We start from the raw sequence: 22,900 nt of genomic DNA, 5'->3' as shown, positions 1-22,900 counted from the left end.
CAGAACCATCCTTCCTCCTAACAGGAATTGAGTCAGTATCATGACATTCAGTTTATATTTTAGCACCACAAACTAAATTAAAAACTATAAACTGTAATATATTGCGAAACTTGTAATATATTTTTGAATGAAAATTACCACTTCGTACATTTATAATGTTTTCTTTTTGGGACCAATTATAGAAGTAGTCTACATGTCATTCTTTAAGTACCTTATAATTACCTGGGTGTGAATCTAAACAATGAAATGAACAGGTGCTGTGTGAAGGAGCGATGACACAGATCCATTGTGCCTTCTTCAGGTTCCTGGTTGATCATGAGACTCCCCCGCATGCAAAAAAAACTCTTATTCAAAGTGGGAATAATACATTTGATGTAACATAAAACATAATGACCATTTCTAATCAGTATAAATATAAATCTAAGAGCCTTGAGCCTTTTGGCTCAACGCACTATCAAACGGTGAACGGTGGAAAAATCAATTGTTTTTACCTTGACGTGTTTTAATCTGTTATTCTCTTGCATTACACCACCTTTATTTTTTATTACAGTTTCACTTTGTGTTTGTAAAATAAATTGTAATAATACATTGTGGGTTATTATGAAATGTTTGCTGCTACTCAGTCAATTAATCTGAGAATGTTTCATGAACCGTCAAATATTATCGGAGCCGCTTGACAATTTTGAGTTGCCAATTACACGTAACCTGACTGCGTGTTTTTGCGCTGAGAGGCAGCTGGAGAACCCGGAGAGAACCCACGCAGATCGGGTGGAACACGCAAAGGCACGGGACTAACAGCGTCACATCGTCCAGCCCAGAAAATCGAGCTGTGTGCAGCAGGAAGGTTTTTTCCTTTTAATTTTCCACAACTTTTTTTCCCCACAATTAATTCTTTTTATATATCTTTTCTATTTTCTAAATTATCTATTACAGTGTTCACAAGGTGCAAGTTCATACCAGTGATTCCTTTCCCTGCTCTGTTCGTACACACCACCTCACCCTCGTCTCTGGTGCGTGGGAGCCGTTCCTGTTGTTACTTGACATTTCTAGTTTTTAAGTTTTTAAGCTGTTTCCTTATTTTAATGGACCGATTATGCCGCTGTCCACCGATTAAAGCGTTTTATTTGTGTGTGTGTGTGTGTGTGTGTAAAAAATAAAAGGATAGTTAGTTCACACCTTGGTTTTTAAAAAAGACAGATTGGATTTGCTCATGTTTCCTTTTTTCTTCCTTAAGACGAGGAAAGAAAAGTTCTGCTTTGAAGAAATGTTCGCCTTTTCAGCCTATTTTCAGCTGCTGTCAAAGTAAATAACTTAAATATATATATTGAATAATGTATTATTTTACTCTATATATACACACATCATATAAAATAAAAAGCGCGGCTCAGTGAAAATGTTTGTCGTCGTTTTGTATTTTCATTAACACTGAATAGATCAAGTATTTCACTAAATTGCCCAGTTTTTGGTCGTGGTTGTGAACAAATGTCTCGTTCTTTTCCAATACAGAAACGTTATTGTCGTCTTGCCCCCCACACACACACTGCTCCCCACACACTGCTCCCAGCAAATCTGTGAAGTTGTATTTTATGGTCTTTTATTTTGAACGGGTGAGAATGAGAGTGTGGTCCTGACTAACAGACGGCTGAGGAAATAAGCATTATTCTTATAGTTCTTTACTGATTCATGAGGAAACAGAGGACGACCACAGCTGGGGGACATCACTGTGTGCGTCATGGACAGCGCTTAATCTCCTGAAAGGTAAATGATCATCACTGTCATTTATTCCCAAAGCAGTAAAGCCTCAATGTTTCTATTTTAAAGCATGTTTCTCTGGTGACATCCAGGTTGGAAGTTCACCCTCTTCACAGAGTAACGTGATAGTGTGCGCATGCGACGTTGGCTCAACAGGTTTATATGTGTCTTATTTTTGGTCGCATCACGTGGTAGGAGTGGCTATTTGCTGCTATTTAGGCTTTTCTTATGGATGTCACTCCTTTGGTGCATGAACATTTCAGATGCTACAAGGAAAAGTCCAGATGTCTCTGCTCAGGTCCCTGGTATTGGGTGAGTGGGAGTAATTGTTATTAATGGACCCCTTTCTGCCTCCTCTGCCTCCCGCTTTCTCTCTGAGAATCTAAAACCAACATTGTAACTTCTCATGGTCCATTCATTCATCATGTGATTTGCTCATCCTCAGATATGTTCATTATTTGCATTTTTTTTTAGTTTTCCTGATTTTTGGATACTTCGCTTGTTCTGGTGAGTTGAGTCCATTCATTCTTATCACCTTCTCATGTGCCCAGATGTTGTGTGGTGTGTGCGTGCGCGTGTAGATGGACCCGGTCCAGTCTGGTATTTCCATGAATAGATCAGGGCTGTGCTGGTCCTCTAGAGCCACTCTCCTGCTGGTTTTCCAACTGTCCCTGCTGGTTACATTGATCAGTTCACTGAACGCACCTGATCAAAGTATTAAATAGCAGCTGGGGGAGGGAGGGTTAGAAAACCAGATAAAAAAACCCACTGGCTCAACACTCCGAGAACAAACGAGGTTTAATGATAAGGACACGTTGCAGTGAAGCAGGAGCAGCATTGTCATAAAAAATAAAAAAGAATGCGGAGGCGGAGGCTTTAATCGTGCCGCTGTGAAGAAGAACTCTAAGCATCTGCTTTCAGTAAGTTTACTGACGTTACTGGCAGTTGTCACGTGGGCTGCGGTCACAGTCTTTTTTGACTGTCAATTGTTTTAATGCCCTTGAGTCATAACTATTATAAACAGAATATGAATCCTGCTCCTGCCGATTAGAACGTTCGATGGAGTTGAATAATTGCATTTTACCTCTTATTATTCTGCTGAACGCAAACAAAACATAACATCAAATTAACAGATTTAGTATTTTTTTACAGAGCCCGAAGACGGAGCTGACGCACAAGAATCCCAGTGAGTGTCTCCTTTATTTACCGTGTGTGTGTGCGAAGAAACGGGATGCGCGTTTTAATGCAAATCAGTTCATTGCAGAACAAAAATCTGTAAACAAAACATTTGACAATTTTGGCAAAATTCAAGTTAAAAACTTCAAATTCTCACATGTCCAGCTGTCGCAACCAGCTCTGTCGGGAATCAGGGTAATTATATGTCATCAGACGCGCGTCTGACACCGCAGTGTCTGACGAGCGGGCACCTACTGGCCCGTACGAATGCGCTGATAAGTTCTGATCAGCCCATTCGTTATGGCTGATAACATCCGAAGCGGGGGGTCTGGGTTTTGGACAGAGACTAAAGCTAAAGATGTAAATTGCGACATTGGTTGGACCCGTTTTTGATGTAGACTTTGTCAAGCTGAAAAAAACATCCATCTTCTACCGTTTATTCTCGTGGTGGATCACAGGGCCACGCAGAGACGAACAAGCACTCGCGCACACACTCACACCTACGGGTGATGTAGAGTAGCCCGTCAACGCAGCCTCATGTCTTTGAAACGTGGAAAAAAGCCGGAGAACGGGGAGAACATGCAATCTCTACACAGAAAGGCATTCGAGCCGTCCCGGGAATTGAACCCACATCCTACTTGCTGTGAGGCGACAGTTGTACCGCCCCTGAAAAAGTCCTTGTTATTTTATATCTCTGTATATATAATAGGGGTGGGGTGATAAACTCATATCAAGCATATTTAATTTAATGATTTATATTTATATGACCTATTGCGTTGAAACAAAAGATGAAATACAATAATAACAGTATTGTAATCTTTTTGCTTAATTGTAATCGCACAATAGCAGCTCTCCTTAGAGGATATCTGATTTGGTTTAGTCAAGACACATTAATCTGGCAAAATGAAAAAAAAAATAGTCAGCAATATTTTACCATGTCAAGTGGAAATCTCAAGTCTCCACCATCGTAATTCACTAACTGTTACACACAGATCCTTTAGGGGGCAGCAGAAGAAAGTATATAGGTGAAACATACATGAACATGACCTGAGTTAGTCTCAATGTGTAGAGCATGTTTTTACTATGTAGTGAATGACTTCAACTGATAACAGCCTGTTATGTTGTACTTGTCTTGCAGAAAAAACGATGTGGAACTAAATAATGACGCCCACAAAGACCGAGTGCTGTAAGACACAACCTCCTCATGAGGCAGGACTCAAATGTTGTGGACAGAAGCCAATGGATCCGTTGACAGACACCTGCTGTAAAACTGGATCTGACTTTGAAACATTGAAAGGTAATAACCACACATGGAGGCGTAATAATGGGACTATAACAGAAAACAGTCATTAAATGTGGGAAAAATTCAACAGTTGAATAAATAATCTTTACAAAACAACAGAAACTACCACTACGTCACCTGACAGATCAAATGTGTGTCTTGTTTTGACTTGGCACTGCTCCAAAATCATCATCATCATTGTGTTGACTCGCATAAAGGAAACGCAGTAATCAAAGTAGACAAGCCGTAACACGTACGCTGCCAACACTTAAGAGCAGTTAACACATGTCTAGATCACTGACACATGTTTATAGATGGGAGAAAATAACACTTTCCCCTCGTATGCTAATAGACTACTGTATACTAATTGACTGGGTGGGACACAGTAAAGTTTGTACATTCATAACAGGCAGCAGTGTCAGATTTAGATGCAGATTTTCTCAGCAAATATTTGACTCACATATCAAGCTTTTTAATCAAAGTTCAGCTTTCGTGCTCTGAGTGACTGGATTCTTTTGCCCAATGGCAGTCTCTAAAACAGATTATGGTTGGGCTGGTGAGTGTCTGTCATAAAGTGTTTCCTGGCCTTCTTAAGCAGAGAAGAGATGTGAGATGTCCAAAACATCCAGATGTTTGTAGCTGGTCACTCTCTCCTCTGATCTTAAGAGGTGTGTTCTGGGAGACCTGCTGTCCTCTCCTGAAATTCACCACCAACTCCAAGGTCTGAGACATTCAAGTCCAAGTTGTTATCCTTGCATCATGAGGATAAGATGAGTCATCATTATTCTGGATCAGTCCCACCACCACTATGTCACCTGCAAATTTCACAATGGAGTTGGAGCTGTGTCGAGCATAGTAGTCATGGGTGTAAGGAGAGAAAAGCCGGGGACTCATCACACAGTCTTGAGGTGATCTCATGTTCAGGCGGTGCTTTGAGAATCGCTGTCCAGTCTTTAACATGTGTGGTCTGTAAGTCAGGAAGCTCAGCACCCAGGAGCAGAAGGAGTGACAATTCCTCTCTGCATTTTTACCCATCCCCTGGGGGAGCGGTGGGCTGCCACAGTGCTGCATGCAGGGAGCTAGTGAGAAGTGCCTTGCTCAAGGACACACTTGGTGCTTTGGTGGGCTTGAACCTGGGACCTTCATTCTGAAGGAGCAGCATGAATGGTCATTACAAGTAAAAGGCAACATTCCTACTGTAGCCCACTAGTTTTCCCTAAAAATCCCAGCAAGAAAAAAATCTGGGGGAAACCACAGCAGCTGGACCTGACGACACAGAGGAACTAAGCTCAACAAACTAACCGTGACACGTGTGTGTGGCAGGCAATTCACAACAACAAACAGGGGGGAAGTAAAGTAGTAAAACACTAGAGACTGAACCATAACATTGTGTGAACTCAGTAAATCATGCAGTAGCAGGGGGTTGTGTACAGTGATGGTTGTGCTGGAAACCTCTACAGTGACTTTGTGTTGTTACGTGTTGTCATGTGTTGTCATTTATGAAGTAAAGATCAAGACCTGTCAGAAACACAGCAGCCAAGCAACAAACATTTAAATCAACCCGAATCTGTTTATTAAACTCTTGCCTGAACTCTTGTCTTGTCTGAACTCTTGTCTGAACTTTCACACAATTCCTGAAACTGAGACACAGAAAAACATGTCAGTGGAAAAATTCAGCTCATGTCATTAAGCTGCACAGCTGTTTCAGTGACTGTGCAGAAATCACATCTGCTCATGCTTCATTGTACTGTTCATCTATGAGCTTTAAGCCTTGGTTGTGTTTTCTTACAAAGTACTACATTCATGGAAATCTGAGTAATGCAAAGTGTGTGTGTGTGTGTGTGTGTGTGTGTGTGTGTGTGTGTGTGTGTGTGTGTGTGTGTGTGTGTGTGTGTGTGTGTGTGTGTGTGTGTGTGTGTGTGTCTTTCAGCACCCAGTAAGCGATCTAGACGTTCAACAGAACAGTGTGATAATGGTGAGTAGAGCCGAAACAAATGCCACCAGACTAATATTTGCTGGTCAGTTTGTCAGTAGAAGAGTTCAGTGTTTAGGAAACTGTTACACAGGAACAGTGAATGGTTGAGTCATGTCAGTTGTGTTCAGACCAAAGTGAAGGTAAATTTAACTCCTGTCCTGATCTTTTCCACAGTGTCATATAATAAGACATCACAGCTGTGTTGTGGACGAGACAATAACAAGACAGTCCATAACAAAACCTCCGATCACCACGGCTGCTGTTTTAATGAACGGTTTGACAACAGAAATCAAAGCTGTTGTTACACAAACAATCATCTCAGTGAGTTGTCACAATGTTGTCAGCGTAAACAGTAGCATTAGCATTAGTTATTAACCTGGTCAGACCGAGGTAAAAGTGAGTGAACTCTCATCCTGCTCTTTTCCACAGAAATATTGATTGACAGTGAACAGCTGTGTTGTGGACCAAAAGATAACAAGACAGTCCTGAACAGAACCTCTGATCACCACTATTGCTGTGGTAAAGAACAGTATGACAACACAACTCAAAGCTGCTGTCACATTAAAGGAAGTCTTGGTGAGTTACAAGAACCAAATATATTGTATTTATTATTGCCCACAATTAATTAATGCCACAGTTAAACACTGATGTCTATACCAAAACCTGATCTCAATTTACTGACATGAGCATTTAAACTCAAAAATTCAAACAAGTTCAGCTTTTGGGTTTAGAGGAGATCTGACTGTGTTTAATGAAGTCTTAGAAGCAGATTCCAGAGACAGAGTGTGACCTCTGAACTCATGTAACCAGACTTTATGTACAAACGTGTCACAATGTCGTCAGTTTAAAAAGTAGCATTAACATTAGTTAGCAACATGTTCAGACTGAGGTAGAAGTGAGTTTAACTCCCATCCTGATCTTTTCCACAGTTATATTGAATGACAGCAAACAGCTGTGTTGTGGACCAGAACATAACAAGACAGTCCTGAACAGAACCTCTGATCACCATTATTGCTGTGGTGAAGAACAGTATGACCACAGAAATCAAAGTTGCTGTCACGTTGAAGGAAGTCTTGGTGAGTTACAAGAACCAAACATATTGTATTTATTGTTGTCCATAATTAATTAATGCCACAGTTAAACACTGATGTCTATACCAAAATCTGATCTCAATTTACTGACATGAGCATTTAAACTCAAAAATTCAAACAGTGAAGTTCAGCTTTTGGGTTTACAGAACATCTGACTGTGTTTAATGAAGTCTTAGAACCAGATTCCAGATACAGAGTGTGACCTCTGAACTCATTTAACCAGAATTAATGTAAAATTGTGTCACAATGTCGTCAGTTTAAAAAGTAGCATTAACATTAGTTAGCAACATGTTCAGACTGAGGTAGTAGTGAGTTTAACTCCCATCCTGATCTTTTCCACAGAAACATTGAATGACAGCAAACAGCTGTGTTGTGGACCAGATTATGACAAGACCGTCCTGAACAGAACCTCCATCTACCACCATTGCTGTGGTAAAGAACAGTATGACAACACAACTCAAAGCTGTTGTTACACAAACGAACGTCTTGGTGAGTTGTCACAATGTCGTCAGTGGAAACAGTAGCATTAACATTAGTTAGCAATGGGTTCAGACTGAGGTAGAACTGAATTTATCTCCCATCCTGCTCTTTTACACAGTAATACTGAATAACAGCAAACAGCTGTGTTGTGGACCAGATTATGACAAGACCGTCCTGAACAGAACCTCTATTTACCACTACTGCTGTGGGAATGAACAGTTTGACTACAGAAATGAATGCTGCTGTGTGATGAAACTTGGTGAAAAGGAATTTCTTCAGAAACAATCTACTAACACCTGCTGCTGCAATATGACTTCAGGTGCGTTACAAAAACCAAACATATTGTGCATATTGTTGTCCATACATATCTTTTGCTGCTTGGGAGACTTGAAGGTCATTAATGCCACATTTGACTTTTGAAGTGACATTTGAAGTTCCCATCATTAATCTGGTGGGTTTGGTTTGAGAGGATTGGACTTTTTCCTCTGAGACACAAAATCAGTGTCTGAGGAACCAAGTGTTACAGTAGCTCAGTGGTGGAGGCTGGTGGGTGGTGCCAGACGCTGGTCTGCACTTGACTCTTTGGCGTCACTTAAGAGAACTGAAAGATGCCCTGTGGAAGGAGATCTGTCTATTCAGGGAGGTGTACAAACATGTCACAATGTCAGTTTAAATAGAAGCATTAACATTAGTTAGCATCATGTTAGACTGAGGTAGAAGTGAGTTTAACACCCACTCTGATCTTTTTATTTGCGACATTTGATGAGTGTTGTATATTGAAAGGTAACAAGAGAGTCCTTAACAGAGCCTCAAAACAGCACCACTGTTACTGTATGATGAAAACAGTTTCACAACACAACTCACTGCTGCCGTGTGATGAACTGCTGTTTCAATGACTTTGCAGAAATCATATCTGCTTTATACTTGTGCTTCATACTGTACATGTCTGTTCAGCGACTGTACAGTATGAGTCTTTACAGTGTTGCCTTGTCCACTGTTTCTCTTTATTTGGAGCTGTGTTCTGATTTTTTGAAGTTCATCTGTTACTGTATGTCTTCTTACACATTTCTTTGTGGCACTGTTAGTTTTGACACAAGAGACAGTAGAAGTGCTGCTTTATATTGAGGGTTGAAAGTAACCAAGGTGTGTGTGTCTTACAGCAACTGCTGAGCGACGTAAACGTTCAGCGGAGGAACTGTGTGGCAATGGTGAGTAGAGCAGAAACGGAAACGGATTTATGTGTGTTGCATTCAGACCACGGTGAGTTTAACAACCACCCTGAACTTTTCCACAGAGACCTTTGATGAGAAAACACATCGAACTTGTGACCACGATGGTAATAAGACTGTCCTGAACAGAACCTCTGATCACTACCGCTTCTGTGGTAAAGAACAGTTTGACAACAGAACTCACTGCTGCTGTGACACGGGAGATGATCTTCAGATACAACATATTGACTCCTACTGCTGTGAAAGTAAAAGTACATCACTGAGTATCAACAGTGTGTTTACTGTTGATGGTAATTCATGGAAACCTCCATTGCTGACTGTGTTTTTGGCTGAAGTCGTGACAGTGATGAATGAAGTCCTTCCTCTATAGATGAATCACTGTAGTTGCATCACTACCAGTCTTCAGATCCTCAGGCCACAGAGCTGACTCAGTGACACTGTTTTATGCACATGCACAGTAACGACTGTGTTTTATTCTGACAGGTTTGAAACAGCAGGTAACAATCAACACATCTAACAACATCTCATCTCATCTGTCAAGTCACCAAGAAACAAAGTAAGTCAAACATCTGGACAATAATACAAATTCTACAGTATTTATATTTCTGCTAAAAGACATTTTCATGTCCAGTTAGACTTTTATTTCATGACCAGTCTTTTCTCACGCATGCGTACGGCAGCATGAGGATGAAATACAGAAGAGTGGAGCCACAGTTTGTCATGATTGTGTAATGAAGGTCACTGAAGGTCACGCCACCTTCTGACCCTCTCTTTGTCATTGTTATTAGTCTGCATCTTCTAATCTTTTCCTAACCTTTGCAAGTTTATGGACAAGGCAGAAAGACTGGCTCTAAAATGATCACAGCTTGTGTAAAATATATACAGCATCATTTATTTCGGCTTTGAATACCAACACGCTAACCTGGAACTGGTTCAGCTCCTGTTTATTTAGTCCATCTGTCTGTTTTGGTTCTTGTGTTTTTCTCCTTCCATATCTTCACATCCGCAGCAGTGAGTCACACAAACGCCTCACTAGGTCTTCAAGGCAGAACAAACGCTGTGGCTGTGGGAGAAAGTGCTGGTGCTGCTGCTCAGGTACGGTCTGACGTCGTGTGTGTTGCGTCTACTTGGCCTTGATGTCTAGATGCTGTTGATAAGTGAGGTAAAACAAAGGAAGCCTTTCACTCCTACAGGTGCTCGGAGTACAGTACCTGTAGGAGAGAAGTCAGAACAAGTCTAATTGCATCATAAATTATGCCCAACTGTAACAGAGGCGTCTGTTGATGGTTAACAGCAGTGACATTATCACACCTGCGATCACAACCCACGCGGACGTGTGAAAGGATTCGATGTAAGTCAGGCAGAAGAAGTCGGGGCAAAATGCCAGCAGATGAAAGGTTTTCATGTCAGAGAAAGAAAAAAAAACAAAAACGAAGGATTTGTATCTCGATGATCAAGCCCTCATCAATTAAACACATGTCAAACCTCTTTGCTAATGAACTCAGTCACAATCTGACAGATTGTATTAGAACTTGATGAGGGAGTAACACTTACTGTAAAAGGCTGCCAGCAGAACACAGAGAGGATAAACTCAGTCTGCAGACGGTCTCACAGCCGCCTGCATCTAAACCACTGGATGGAAACAAGCTGGAAAGAATTAAACTGCATATCGATCGTGGGTGTGCTCCTGCTCTGCTCCCTGAACCTTTTTGTTAGGAGACTAATAGTCTATGTGCCTATTTAGTCTGACTTGAATTTTTATTGCTTTCTGATGGCTCTTGGAAACTTCCAGACAGTGACGTACGTCTAGTGAAAACCAGACAGACCCTTTGGTTTAAAACAAGTCCATGTAAAATAGCCCAGTGTGATGTAGACACATGTTGAAGTCTCCTGATCCTTGAGCGGTGAAGGATGTTTATCACTGTCATCTTCCCAGCCAGGCGTCTCTCTTCTTACTCTCGTAGGGTTTTCTCCCTCAGCATGATGTTGTTCTGTGAATGTGAGGGTGTTTCAATGAACTAAGTGGAAAATTCAGCCCTTTGTCCTGGAGGAGCCGTGTGGGAGAATTTCCTCACACACAGGACTTTCCCAATCACCAATACGCCAGGATTGTCCTGCGTCAGTGACTTCATCGTATTGTCCCTCGTCTCATCATTTATACACATTTTATGTAGCCAACATTACAGCACAAGCTTCTGTGTGCGTATAAAGAGGGTGTTGCCCTGTACTTACAGTATCTGGAGATCAAAAACACACGAGGATTTTCTTTCCAGGACAGATTCTTAACCTGATTCAAACATTTTGAGCCTCCTCCCTCTCCTCTTTCTTGAATTCATTTGTTTTTTCTTCCACTCTCCAACGTTCCAACGTCTAGGTCGATGCCCTGCTGTTCCCATCAAGTGCAAACCACACATCTGTGTGTGCTGGAATGGCTGCGTATCTAACAGAAAGCCTCGGATGACTCAAGTAATGTACCAAAGGACCTTTTCTGTGTTTCTGCAGCATTTCTGTGGAAAATTTAACCACAGAGATTTACAGGCCTAAACTGTTAGTTCAACACACTTTATGAAACATCAATTTTAATTCAAAAATTCAATCTCACTATAATCCAGTCAATAATTCCACAAGTGAATGTTTAATGAAAAAAGTCCTGTATAATTTACAGTATGAAGCTATGCAGTATCTCACATAAGTCACACACGAGTGTTGTCTTGTGTGTGTGCTTGGAGTGTTAACGTGTTGCAGTACTGCCCTGAGGCCCAGTCCTTGAAGGGAGGGGATGATGCTCTGCTTCAGCACGTCACATGCTGGATTTCATGGTCCCCTCAAAGAACCGTGACCTCCTGCTGGCAGCACTCATACAACCCCAGACCAGGACAGTGATGTGATGAGGGCCCAGCACATGTGTCTTACAAGCTGTACAGTCACTACATTGTAGTAAATTGCCATTTCTTCAGTGTTTTCACGTGACAAGAAATAATTTAATATTTATAAAAATTTGTGAGATCCTGTATATGAGGTTTAGAACTGACAGCAGTGCGTCCCACCTTACTAGTCTAAAAAAAGCTGCTGCTGTGGCCTACGCTGAGAGCTCGGAGCTCCGCCCAGCTCCCTTTAAGCTGTAAGCGAGGGTGATTTTGGTCCAAAGAACAATATACCCTGACGTGGTTAGCATCGGAAGCAGCTAACAGGCCGTTTACACAGAAGGACTATATAACGCCATAAATGGTAAGGTTTCTGTAGCTTGGATTCATTTCATGCATAGAAGTTAATATTTGCAAACAGGTTTTACACTTTCTTGGCCTTTATTTATATTTTTGTCAAGTCTGCCTGTGCATTTACACAGACGTGCATGTGAATATGTGGCTGTCTGTGCCAGTTTGTGCCTTTGTTGCTGCAGACTTTTCCCACATTGTTTTTCTTTCTGTGGAGAGACGACATATGGATTAGTCCAACACGGAGGTCCCTGTAATGCGTTGCACAGTGACAGACAGGACAAGGAGGAATGTAATGACCCCGGTGTTCTCTACCACCCAGCTAAAGCCTCTGTGTGTTGTTCTCAGTGTCATGACTCGCCTGGACATCGCTGCTGCTGGAGGAAAACCTTCAGGCCTTGCACTGAGATCTGCTGCGGTGGCCGCAGGTGATTATATGAGCATGTTGAGCTTGGCTGGATAGAAGTTTACTGCACAGGATGCGTGTGAATGATGAATGTGTGTGTGTGTGTTATAATCAGGGACTCCAGACGGCCCCTGACATATTTTGGCTTTCCAGCAGCTCCTTTAACCCTGGGCTGCACTCTCTCATGCTCCCAGGAATGCTTATGTGTCTAGACTGGCTTCCTCATGGAGTCTGGAGCCTGTTTGCTTAACTGTATGTCTGACTTTTTTAAACAGAGCTGCATTAAAAGTAATGTTGACCTGTTAGTAAACCTGCCGACAGTGTCAGTATCTATAACTGTATTGACTAACACTAAAGCTGCTGCGTAAAAGATGCTTGCTCAGCACAATTTGTCTTGAAAACAGGATGAACTTGTTCAAGTGACTGACTCGACTAATGATTAAACCATGTGCTACAGCAATCTATGAGGATGTGCTTGAAAGCAAATTGGAATAAAATGTAATTTGCTGGAAAATCTACATGTTCACATCAGAGCTGGATTTGTATTTGTCACGTGCAAAGAAACAGCAGCCATGTAGAAAAATCAACCCATGTACGTGTACGTCATTCATCTTGTCTGATGGAAATGTGCTTTTCTACTCAGACATGAGCGAGTTCCCTGCTGTGGGCTTTGCCCATACAACGTTGAGCACCCGCATGTGAAGTGCTGCTCAGGGACGCTGTACAATGTGACATCCTTGGGCACGAACGCACAGGACGCACGCCTGCTCTCAGAGGGAGGCGTCATCACAGCGGTAAGTCTACGGCCATCGCTGTTGTAGTCAACGATTCCCAGCCCCTCAAGTTTATAGACTCTGCTAATTTACAGGTTTAATATATAATGCTTAGACCGCCCTGCAAAATGTGAGTCTAACACCGTGAGAAGCTGAGAGTTTAACCAGCACCATCACAGGCTTAGGCTTCGTGTCCTGGAGCACGTCTTCATCAGGAATTTCCCAGTCTTGGCTCCATACCTTCATTCCTGGGTGGGGACTGTGTTGCTCAGCTGAAAGGCACCCACCGGTCCACCCGTAAATACTTCCAATACCAAACAAACTGTCAAAATGTGTGCCTGAGTTTCCACCCAAAGCATTGATCCATGACGATGTGCAGGGTGGAGTGTGGCAGAGGAATGTAGTCACATTGACTCCTGCTGTTGCTACAGGCTCCCTTTTTTTCAAATTCTGTCTGTTTAGGTGGATTTGGAATGTCTAGGCGTCTTAGAACACAATCCACACTGTTGAGGTCACCTGTTGATTTTCTTCTTAAACAGTAACTCATCTACTCCATCTACAGGACCACAGGTTCTACTTCCCCAAGACAAGATTCAGATGCTGCTGTCGAAGGTATTACAACCCGGCCGTGTGTTCATGCTGTGCAGGGATACATCCCATTAACCACACTGAACACCACCAACACAACATTCAAGGTCAGTGTTCGCTTGGTTGCCGTAGTAACAACTTGTGTCCTGTTGTAAGTGGATACATTATCTGACCCTTATATCTTATCTGTTTATGTGTTCAGGCTTCAGGTTTTTGTCAGTGAAGAGTCTGAATAAAGATGAACTTTGTGGAGGAAGTAAGTATAATGTTGACACCAGATCGTTCTCATAAGTGCATCTTTTGTGACTGTAACATATTTGTCCTCATTCAGTTCACATTGGGACTGTGAAAAACGTGTCTCTGCACGGCGTTGAGTTCACAAATGTGTTGAAAATCCACGGGAGCAACGGCACCGTGACACTTGGGTCTTTGAGCCACACTGTGCCGATACCGGATCTCTGCAGCTCCTCCGTGCTGACCCTCGGCTCGGCCCACTTCTTCAATGAAGCCAATGTCTTTGTTGATCCCAACCATCTCTCTGTTCTCCGGTCCCTTCATTTCATTTTCTCCAGCTGTTCCTATCAGTAAACCAAATTCCTTCCAGGGAACACGTGTCTGTCATTATACTAAATACGTTAACCACATTTGTTGACAGTACTTCTCTGATTGGACTCGGCGGCAACTTTTGACAACTCCAAAGCCTCCACGCAGACGACTGCGTGTGACATGTGAACCGACAAGCTGTCATATATACATTATTATTGTCTAGTGTGGCCATTTATGAGGAGCTCCTTCTCTGTGTGGAGCACGGTGACTCACACATTTACTCACTGTGAAGGACACTACTAGTACTAGTACAGTGCCAAACCAAAGCTACAGGGCTCAAAGCTTAGATTATCTAAACTACTGTGGAGCAGCTGGATCCACTCCTAGTTGCCATGGTAGCAGGTAATAGACAGGAATGTTACTTAACTGCTTTCTGTCCACATAAGCTAAACTACTACAAGAAAGTTTTCTATGAATATTACATTCGTCCTTTTTTAATGTGATTGTTGCACTGAACTTTATGAAAAATGGCAAATATTTGCACATCACTTAAATTATTATGTGTTTATGTTTAAGTGACATGAGTCACGAGTGACAAAGCTACTAATTGATAAGCACCGTCAAGCTATCAGGGATATAAATGCCAAACTCCTGCCCCAAAGGTTCCACTGGAGGCTCTTGTGTATGTGAAACAGTTACTATATTGACTGTACAGTTGAATGTAACATACAGTGGACTCCAGTTGTATTCATGCTAATGTGGTTTTGTGCTGTAATCAGTGATTAAATTTATCTGGTGCACAGCACATTGCTTTTTCATACAACTGTGTGTTTATTGTACATGTGAATGATTTCATCATAGTTACTGTCTATATTCACAGAACTATAAACTATATCTTATACTGCATGTGTATTTTTGATCGACCCTAGTCTGGGTGACTTTTGACTATTTGTCTTCAATAAACAACTATTATTATGAAGCCTGTTGTGTTTTGTGTTGCATATATTATTTATATATTTTATATATGTTGCTTGTATTTCACCTGGCGCTACTGAGTTTGAACTATTCACAGCGCTTTGATTCATTCAATTCACCACAGGAAGACAGCAGCATTGTTCAACATTTCCTTGTGGACTGATAACAGCTGAACTGTTATACTTGGCAATGCATGAAGGAAACATTGTGGTTAATGCTAGAGTTTATTAAAACAGGCTGAAGAGCCTTAGGGGCGTTTCCCCTTTTCCCAGTAAATGCTTAAGTTCCTCTCAAACCTCTGTGAACGTTGAATAGTTCTGCTACTGCTATAACTGCTGTGTTCTGGGCTTTGTTGGCTTAATCCACTGTGACATGTTCCCTCCTACCTGGTCGTTAAGCTTCTTGGACCATTTCTATGTTTCTTGGCTCTTGTTCAAGTTTAGAAAACCTACTAACTTTGACCATTGTCTATCAGCACCTCTGTTCTCACCAGATTCCTTCCATTACTGTGATACCACAACTGGCTTCTTCCCCACACCATCTGCTCCAGCTCATCTGTAGGATTCCATGCTCTTCTACCCCGTCTCTCATCACCTCTTGACTCTCTGCGCTTTATATTCATCGCTCTGGCTGTTTCTGGTGTATCAATTCCAGTCTCGAGTTCAGCTTCCTGAGTCTTTAGTTTCCTATTTTTTTAACTACAGTACCATCGTCTCCTGCTGGTGGCGTAATAGCTCTGCCCTTATATAGCTAATGTGGTCATTTATGTGTAAAACTCTGAGGGAGGAAATCACACTGATTTATTTACTTTACAGAAAGCAACCTGTGCAATACAGTACGTGTATTATCTCACTATCCATAAGTTATTCTCAAGTTAAAGTCAATTTGGTGTCAAAAACAAGTTGAATTGAGTCTGTTCATGTTGGGCCATTTTTCCGGCCATAAACATTTATCCTGCTATGAAGTCATACCTCTTTGAATCATTTCCTAAACTGAAGGTAGCCAAGATTAAAAAAATACACACAAACGACCTCTAAAACTAAAACAACAACATTAAATACACAATGTGCAACATGTAGTGCAAGGAAACATCAATTCAAGTTTGAGTGGACAGTAGTGTCAACCAGTACACATGTTGTGCAGAGCCAGTTAATGCTTATACAACTTCATAACTACTTACAGTATTTCTCTTACAGTAATTTGGGATAAACCTCAGACAGGAGAAGGAAGGAAACCAGTGCTCAAGGGCATTTTTCACAAACCAAGACCTGACCTTCTGTTTTAAATTGGCACTTGTTTTGTTTTGTTCCAAGTCAGACATTTAACTATTCCCAGTGGGAAAATCTGAGTGAGCCAAAAAATGAAAGAAACGTCCGGAAAATATGTTAAGGTATTTAAAATGCCTTTCAGGTTTAGCTCATTATAGACGTAACCAACCTGGAGGTCCCACGTTCTTTGAGTACATGTTTGGCAAAGAGTCGTAGATTCATACATGAGATCATTTTAAATGTCACAGAGGAGCCGAGCAGCAGTCGTACATGAATCACTGGAGCCACCGTTAGAGCCAGTAGTCTGCTGACTGCAGTGACCTGGAGTAATGAGTCGTTTGTGTTATCAGGCCAGCAAAACCAGTGGGGATGGTGACAGAGACATGAAGAAGCTGGTGGCGCCGTCTCAGTGTGACCTGAACATCGGCCGTGATCTGTCCGGAAACAAGAGATGAAAGTGAACTCCCTCTTTATTCTGAACTGGAGAGAATTCTGTGCTTCAGGGTGGAATGTGTGTTATAAATGAAAAGGAAGCGGCCATTAAAGGAAAATTACCACATTATACAACAGAACGTTAAACACATACCACTGACAACCACAAAGATGTAACCTTAGCTTTTGCTTTCCTTTTTAATGTTTTATTGGACCAAGGGGACTCAACTAATCAATATGTTTATAACAAACAAGGAGCAACGATTGCTGCAGCTTTGATGAAGTGAGGAAACGATGTCCATGCCTCATTCCTGCGTTGTGTTTCTCGTTGCATGTTGGCTGATTCTCTGCTTCTTCTGAGGACACGTGGTTCAGATGATGGATGGGTGGTTGAGGTCACAGGTCGGTTACTATGAATCTAGGCATGAAAGTTAGGTGACTCCAGGCATAACCACAAAATGAACATGAAAGAAGCCCTGTAGTCAGAACTGTGGTGTTCACCAGCGATGCCACAATGGGAGCACCTGTAAAATAACAATCTGTTAAACCGGCCTCGTCTCCGAGAATAGAAACACAGTTTCCTTTGTGTCTCCTGTTTTTTTAATGTACATTACTTTTAAAATACAAGAACCGGTGTCGTCGACCCAATGACTTCAGCAATTAATGACTCCAGTCATCTCCTGTTGCTGGAACCCGGATCCTGATGCTGCCAACTCCTCAGTCCAGTGTTCTGTCTCCCAAGGCCCGTTTCTGACTCACTGTGTCTGTCTCATTCACCCCTCACTAATGTGCTGCCTTTCCTTCCTCCCATTCAGGACACTGTCCCACAACAAAGCTAATTTTACATTTATGATGTAATGATGATGCCTTCACACTTACAGGAATCAAAACATACACTGGAGCAGCTGCCATAAAAGCAAAGGCTAAACAATTTAGGTCCCGGGTCATCAAAAGAACAATTTAACGCTACCGCCGTTATTAAAAAATGCCAGGACACAGTGCGTCACCACTTTCACACAGGTTCAGTTCCCGGCCAGGTGCCCATGCATCAGTTAATCAGTATTCAGTATGTGGCCTGGTAGCGTAGTTGGTAATGGTTCGCCCTCGGTAGGCAAAGGTCCGCGGTTCGATCCCTGCCTGCGGAATCAGGTGTGACCATGAGCAAGTCACTTTACACAAGCTCCCCGAACGCCGTTCACTATGGCTAATAAGGGTTAATTTCTTCTTTCAACTCATTAGAAGACGTGGGATGTGTTGGCAGGTTAGCAAGGCAAAAACAAACAGAGATTTAGATGACTGGGTCAAAGCATCTCCAACCCTGCAGGTTATTGGCAAGTTTTCAGTGGCCAGTACCAGCCTAGAGGTCAAATGAAGGTCGTCTGATGAGTCAGTGACATATTCACATCTTAGTGCATGAGGAATAAAGGGTGGTCTGCTTGGTGTGAGCCCCCACCAATGTTACTGCAGCTTCATGTGAAGCTTTGGGGGCAGCATTTATTAGCTTGTGTTTATTGTAGAACTGAAGACATCTGGCATTTGACTAATTAATGTAAGATTATTATTTAGAAACACACAATAAAGTATACACATCACTGTGCGACCACTCCAGTGAACAAGTGAAAAATGTCCTGAACCCTTTGACAACACACACACTAACGTGTGTGAAACCAATCAAAAGGTCATTAGTGTGGTCTCACTAACATCTATTCACCTCCGCTTCCTAGTCAGAGGACAGAGGAGGTGGAAACACAGGAAGGCTAAGAAGGATGGCTGAAATAAATCTGAGAACATTGTTTCATTGTTTTCTCAGGAGGGAAAGTGAGAGCGATCTGTGTTATATATACTGTGTAGTAACAGTGTCATGTTCCAGTGTGATCCTGTCACGTAGGACTCGAGCACTGGCACAAATACAGAGAGAGAGAGAAAGAGAGAGAGAGAGTCCACATACCACAATATCATTGTTTGAAAATCTCCTTTGAGAATACAATAAAAATAAATGATTTGTGTACTTAGGATTTTCACACAAGCCAACAAGGATGAACCAAAGGTCAGGAAGTGCTGGATATGAAAACATATATTAGTTAAATCCCAAGTTAAAGCACAGTGACACAATGAATCATCCAGCTCTGACCTCAGGAGATGAGAAACGCTAAAGCCGGGGAAAAAGCCAATTAAAATTCAAAGGGACTGGAAATGTGAAACAGGTGTAGATCATGGGTGGTGGAAACACTGGATGTTTAATGAATTCTACAAAAACTGTCAACAGCTCAATCAACAGCTGCTGAACATTTACAGGGAGGGAGCAGGAAGGGCAGCGTGGTGAGTGGTCAGCACCATCACCGCACTGAGAGAAGGTCCTGGGGTTGATTTCTCAGCCTCTGTTCACTTCATTTTACTGAAAAAGCAGAAGAAACACTTCCCTCAGACTAAGCTGACGCCAGTAAACATCAGTGTTTATGCTGTCATTTATTGGTGTGTGTGACCTCCACTCGATAGTTTAAACCAGCTGAGCCAACATGTTCACATGTTACTGTACATCATCAATATATTCAACTGATCATAGACTGTAAATTCTACTGTGACAACTTCATCCACTGCGTGAAGATCTGTGCTGCTTTTAATGAATTTAATGGGTTCTTGGCGACCAAACACTATCCTGCCAGAACGAGCACAATGCAAAGCATGGCAGCCGTCTGTTCACCACTCTGCTCAACGCCTCCTCATACGTGTTTCATCTCCTCGTTAACGGCATTAGTCTGATGATAGGACCTGGATGCTGAAGACTCTGCTATGCATTTATAGGGGCGGCCACAGCTGACACCTGCATCTGTTCAGATCAGAGCAGTCTGAGCCACGTGTTGTTGGAATGATGGCAATCTGCACCGATGGCTTCATACCATACTGTACCACAGCTATGTTTGGAAAATGCCTTTGTGATGAAGCTGAAGTTCAACACAGTGATATCTGTGAAAGAAGAGGTGAAATTTATTTATAAGAGAAAAACTGTCTACATTATGCCCCACTAACTCCAGAAGTTCCCTTAAAGGAGCTCAGGAATGACAATGATGGTAGCAACACGTTAAACCAATCTATTTCATAACGTGATGCTGGGAAAACCAAACATAAATTCAATGTGAAAATTATCTCATGGCTGTTTGGATCTAATGCTGTGGGACCTGAACTGAGGACAAACCTGCCTCGCATTTTTTCCTGCATTCAGCAGTTTCTCCTCTCTGCATGTTTTCATTACTTTTCTGATGCAACATGACCCTCATGTCTGATGCAACGCTGGGAAACACTGCTGAAAAAATACTGGAGCAGTGTCTCCCTCTTCTGAAGGAGTTTGAAACCCCTCGGATTTCAAGTCACAGAAAAAACAACTATTAACGGAGTTTCCAACATTTCAGTTCGCTGGTGTCATTTTTAAACTCTCTCTCACTCTACACGTCCCTGTGTTGTGTGGGACTGCACAACACTAATGGATAACATTTGGCTTCAGATTGGTACATGAGTCATAGTAACAGAAAATTAAAGAAAATGTGGAAATGGATGCAGAAAGGAACACAGCTGGCTGTACAGAGCAACGTAACAGATGCACATCTGGAATGGCACATACATAAAACTATGATGTAAAGAAAATCAAGCCTTCAGATACTGTAGGTAGCTAAATACGACCAACGTTAGCCAACACAAGACAATGCTATGAGCTTTGAATTGAAACAATGATGTTACAAATGTTTGGCAGCTTAAATAGCAAACGCTTAGAGATGAGCAAACACGTGTGATGATGCCGCCTGCTGCACATGTCAGTGACGACCAAACCCATCAGTGCTGTGAATGTCTGCAGCAACAGACCAGTAGCCTCACATACAAACACCTGGCATAAGCCCTTATCTACGCAAATGTATCAATTTAAATGATTTCACATATCTTTATGGAGGGGTGTCATGGAAGGAGTCTGCTACCCAAGCTTTTTTTACTACTTACACAGTTTTCTGGTTTTGAAGTTAAGTAGGAAATCTATGCAAGTCTTTGTACATGAGGGCCCAGATGATGCTGTGGGCGCAGCTTCCGGTGCTTTGGAGGTGTTTGCTCATGCTCAACGTCAACCAAATGATTCCACTTTACTTTGATTGTTGAGTGAAAGATGCAAAATGAGCCTGCACTTACAGATCACTCATGCGACAAACTGATTATTCACAGTCCATGTACAGTAGTGTCATAATAACAGATTCAAGATACAAAATACTAGAAAAGCAAAACAAAAGCAAACACTAGTATGTAAGTTGTCCTACTGTGTTATAGTATTAGTTAACTAATTATAGTATTCTATAATAGCATAAATTCCTGTTTACATGTAGGTTCATATGAGATGAAGCTCTTTGCCGTTCGATGTTGTATGTCATTACATGTTTCTGTCACACGGGGGCAGCATAGAGCAGAGTATGGTAATTCAGCAAAGGCACTTAATGTGCAGTTGACATGATTTAACTTTCAAATAACCGGCATTGCTGCATGAGCACCTCTTTTTGTTTGGATGTCTATTGTGTAAAATGATTGGATAGTTCCCTGACCGGGAATCGAACGCGGGCCGTGGCGGTAAAAGCGCCGAATCCTAGCCACTAGACCACCAGAGACTGCTTTTTCAGCCCAAAAACCTGCCTTGCAGGTTTGCAAGAGGCCACGAAAGGATCAGGATTGTTTTACAGTGTCAGATGTTTACTGTACATCCCTAATGTTCAAGTGTTCAAATCAAGTAATAATAGTAATAGTAAATTGTTGCTTAGGTTGCATATGATATTTTTTTGATGTTATTGATGATGATAATATTTTTTTTCTTTCACACTCAACAGTACGGTGGCCCTGAAGTGCAAGTCACAAACAAACAGACGAAACATGACGACATTAACAAAACAAATTTGTTTGGAATCTGTGTGTGTGTGTGTGTGTGTGTGTGTGTGTGTGTGTGTATGTGTGTGTGTGTGTGTGTGTGTGTGTGTGTGTGTGTGTGTGTGTGTGTGTGTGTGTGTGTGTGTGTGTGTGTGTGTGTGTGTGTGTGTGTGAGAGAGAGAGAGAGAGAGAGGGAGAGAGGGTGGGGGGGTAGTTTTTTTTCTGATGTCTGAAGGGTTGTTTTTTTGCACCTTTCACAAGGTGCTTGATTAAATAAATCATCAACTTTTTACTTTGTTGTACACAAAAACATTAACAAAAGCAACTTTTAACGTGTTTATGCACCTGGCTGCCAACACAAACATGCAGCTTGGATGAGAGGTTGATTTCATTGGTGAGCAGAGAAGGAGAAGGACCTGAACAAACAGAAGGAGTAAAAATGAAGAGACACTATACAGTACGAGAGAAGGGGCTTTAGAAAGGAAAGGGAAATAAAAAGCTTGGTAGTTTTGGGCAGGTCTGGAGTTGTTTAAGTGATTTACAAAACAAAGCAAAAAAAAACTATTGATGATGATTTTATAGCCTTTTTTAATGAGCATGGCGAAAAAGGACACGAAGGCGGTGAAAGGGAGTCTTTTTGGAGGACGGCACAAGGGTTAAAGAGTAGACTTTAGGTTTGGGCGTCCGAATATTTAATGTTAAAATATGTTGACAGCACATCGAGGCTTGCAGTCTGACGCACTGTGTCGTGTGGCCACGGTATATGTACATGTGTATATATAAGAGAACATCGGCGGTATCCCTGTTTTTAATGGCAGCGTA

At 41.8% G+C, this 22,900-nt stretch overlaps 1 protein-coding gene across 1 annotated transcript; it reads left to right on the top strand.

Annotated features, from left to right (window-relative positions):
• Window positions 1-1,616: 1,616 nt before the first annotated feature.
• Window positions 1,617-15,492, top strand: LOC114867937 (uncharacterized). The gene is made up of 20 exons (XM_041073444.2): window positions 1,617-2,064; window positions 2,227-2,259; window positions 2,905-2,938; window positions 4,067-4,225; window positions 6,141-6,185; window positions 6,360-6,506; window positions 6,615-6,761; window positions 7,115-7,261; window positions 7,619-7,765; window positions 7,875-8,075; window positions 8,917-8,964; window positions 9,051-9,092; window positions 9,469-9,541; window positions 9,995-10,080; window positions 11,360-11,451; window positions 12,549-12,628; window positions 13,250-13,400; window positions 13,942-14,074; window positions 14,170-14,223; window positions 14,299-15,492. Exons 4-20 carry the CDS (start codon window positions 4,090-4,092, stop codon window positions 14,553-14,555), a joined length of 1,986 nt encoding a protein of 661 aa, XP_040929378.1. The 5' UTR covers window positions 1,617-2,064; window positions 2,227-2,259; window positions 2,905-2,938; window positions 4,067-4,089; the 3' UTR covers window positions 14,556-15,492.
• The last annotated feature ends 7,408 nt before the right edge of the window (window positions 15,493-22,900 follow it).

This window comes from Betta splendens, chromosome 13, assembly GCF_900634795.4.
Source record: "Betta splendens chromosome 13, fBetSpl5.4, whole genome shotgun sequence".
In the NCBI taxonomy this organism is placed as follows: domain Eukaryota; kingdom Metazoa; phylum Chordata; class Actinopteri; order Anabantiformes; family Osphronemidae; genus Betta; species Betta splendens.
Note: the sequence above shows the minus strand (reverse complement) of the source record. Positions and strands in the feature narration are given on the sequence as shown.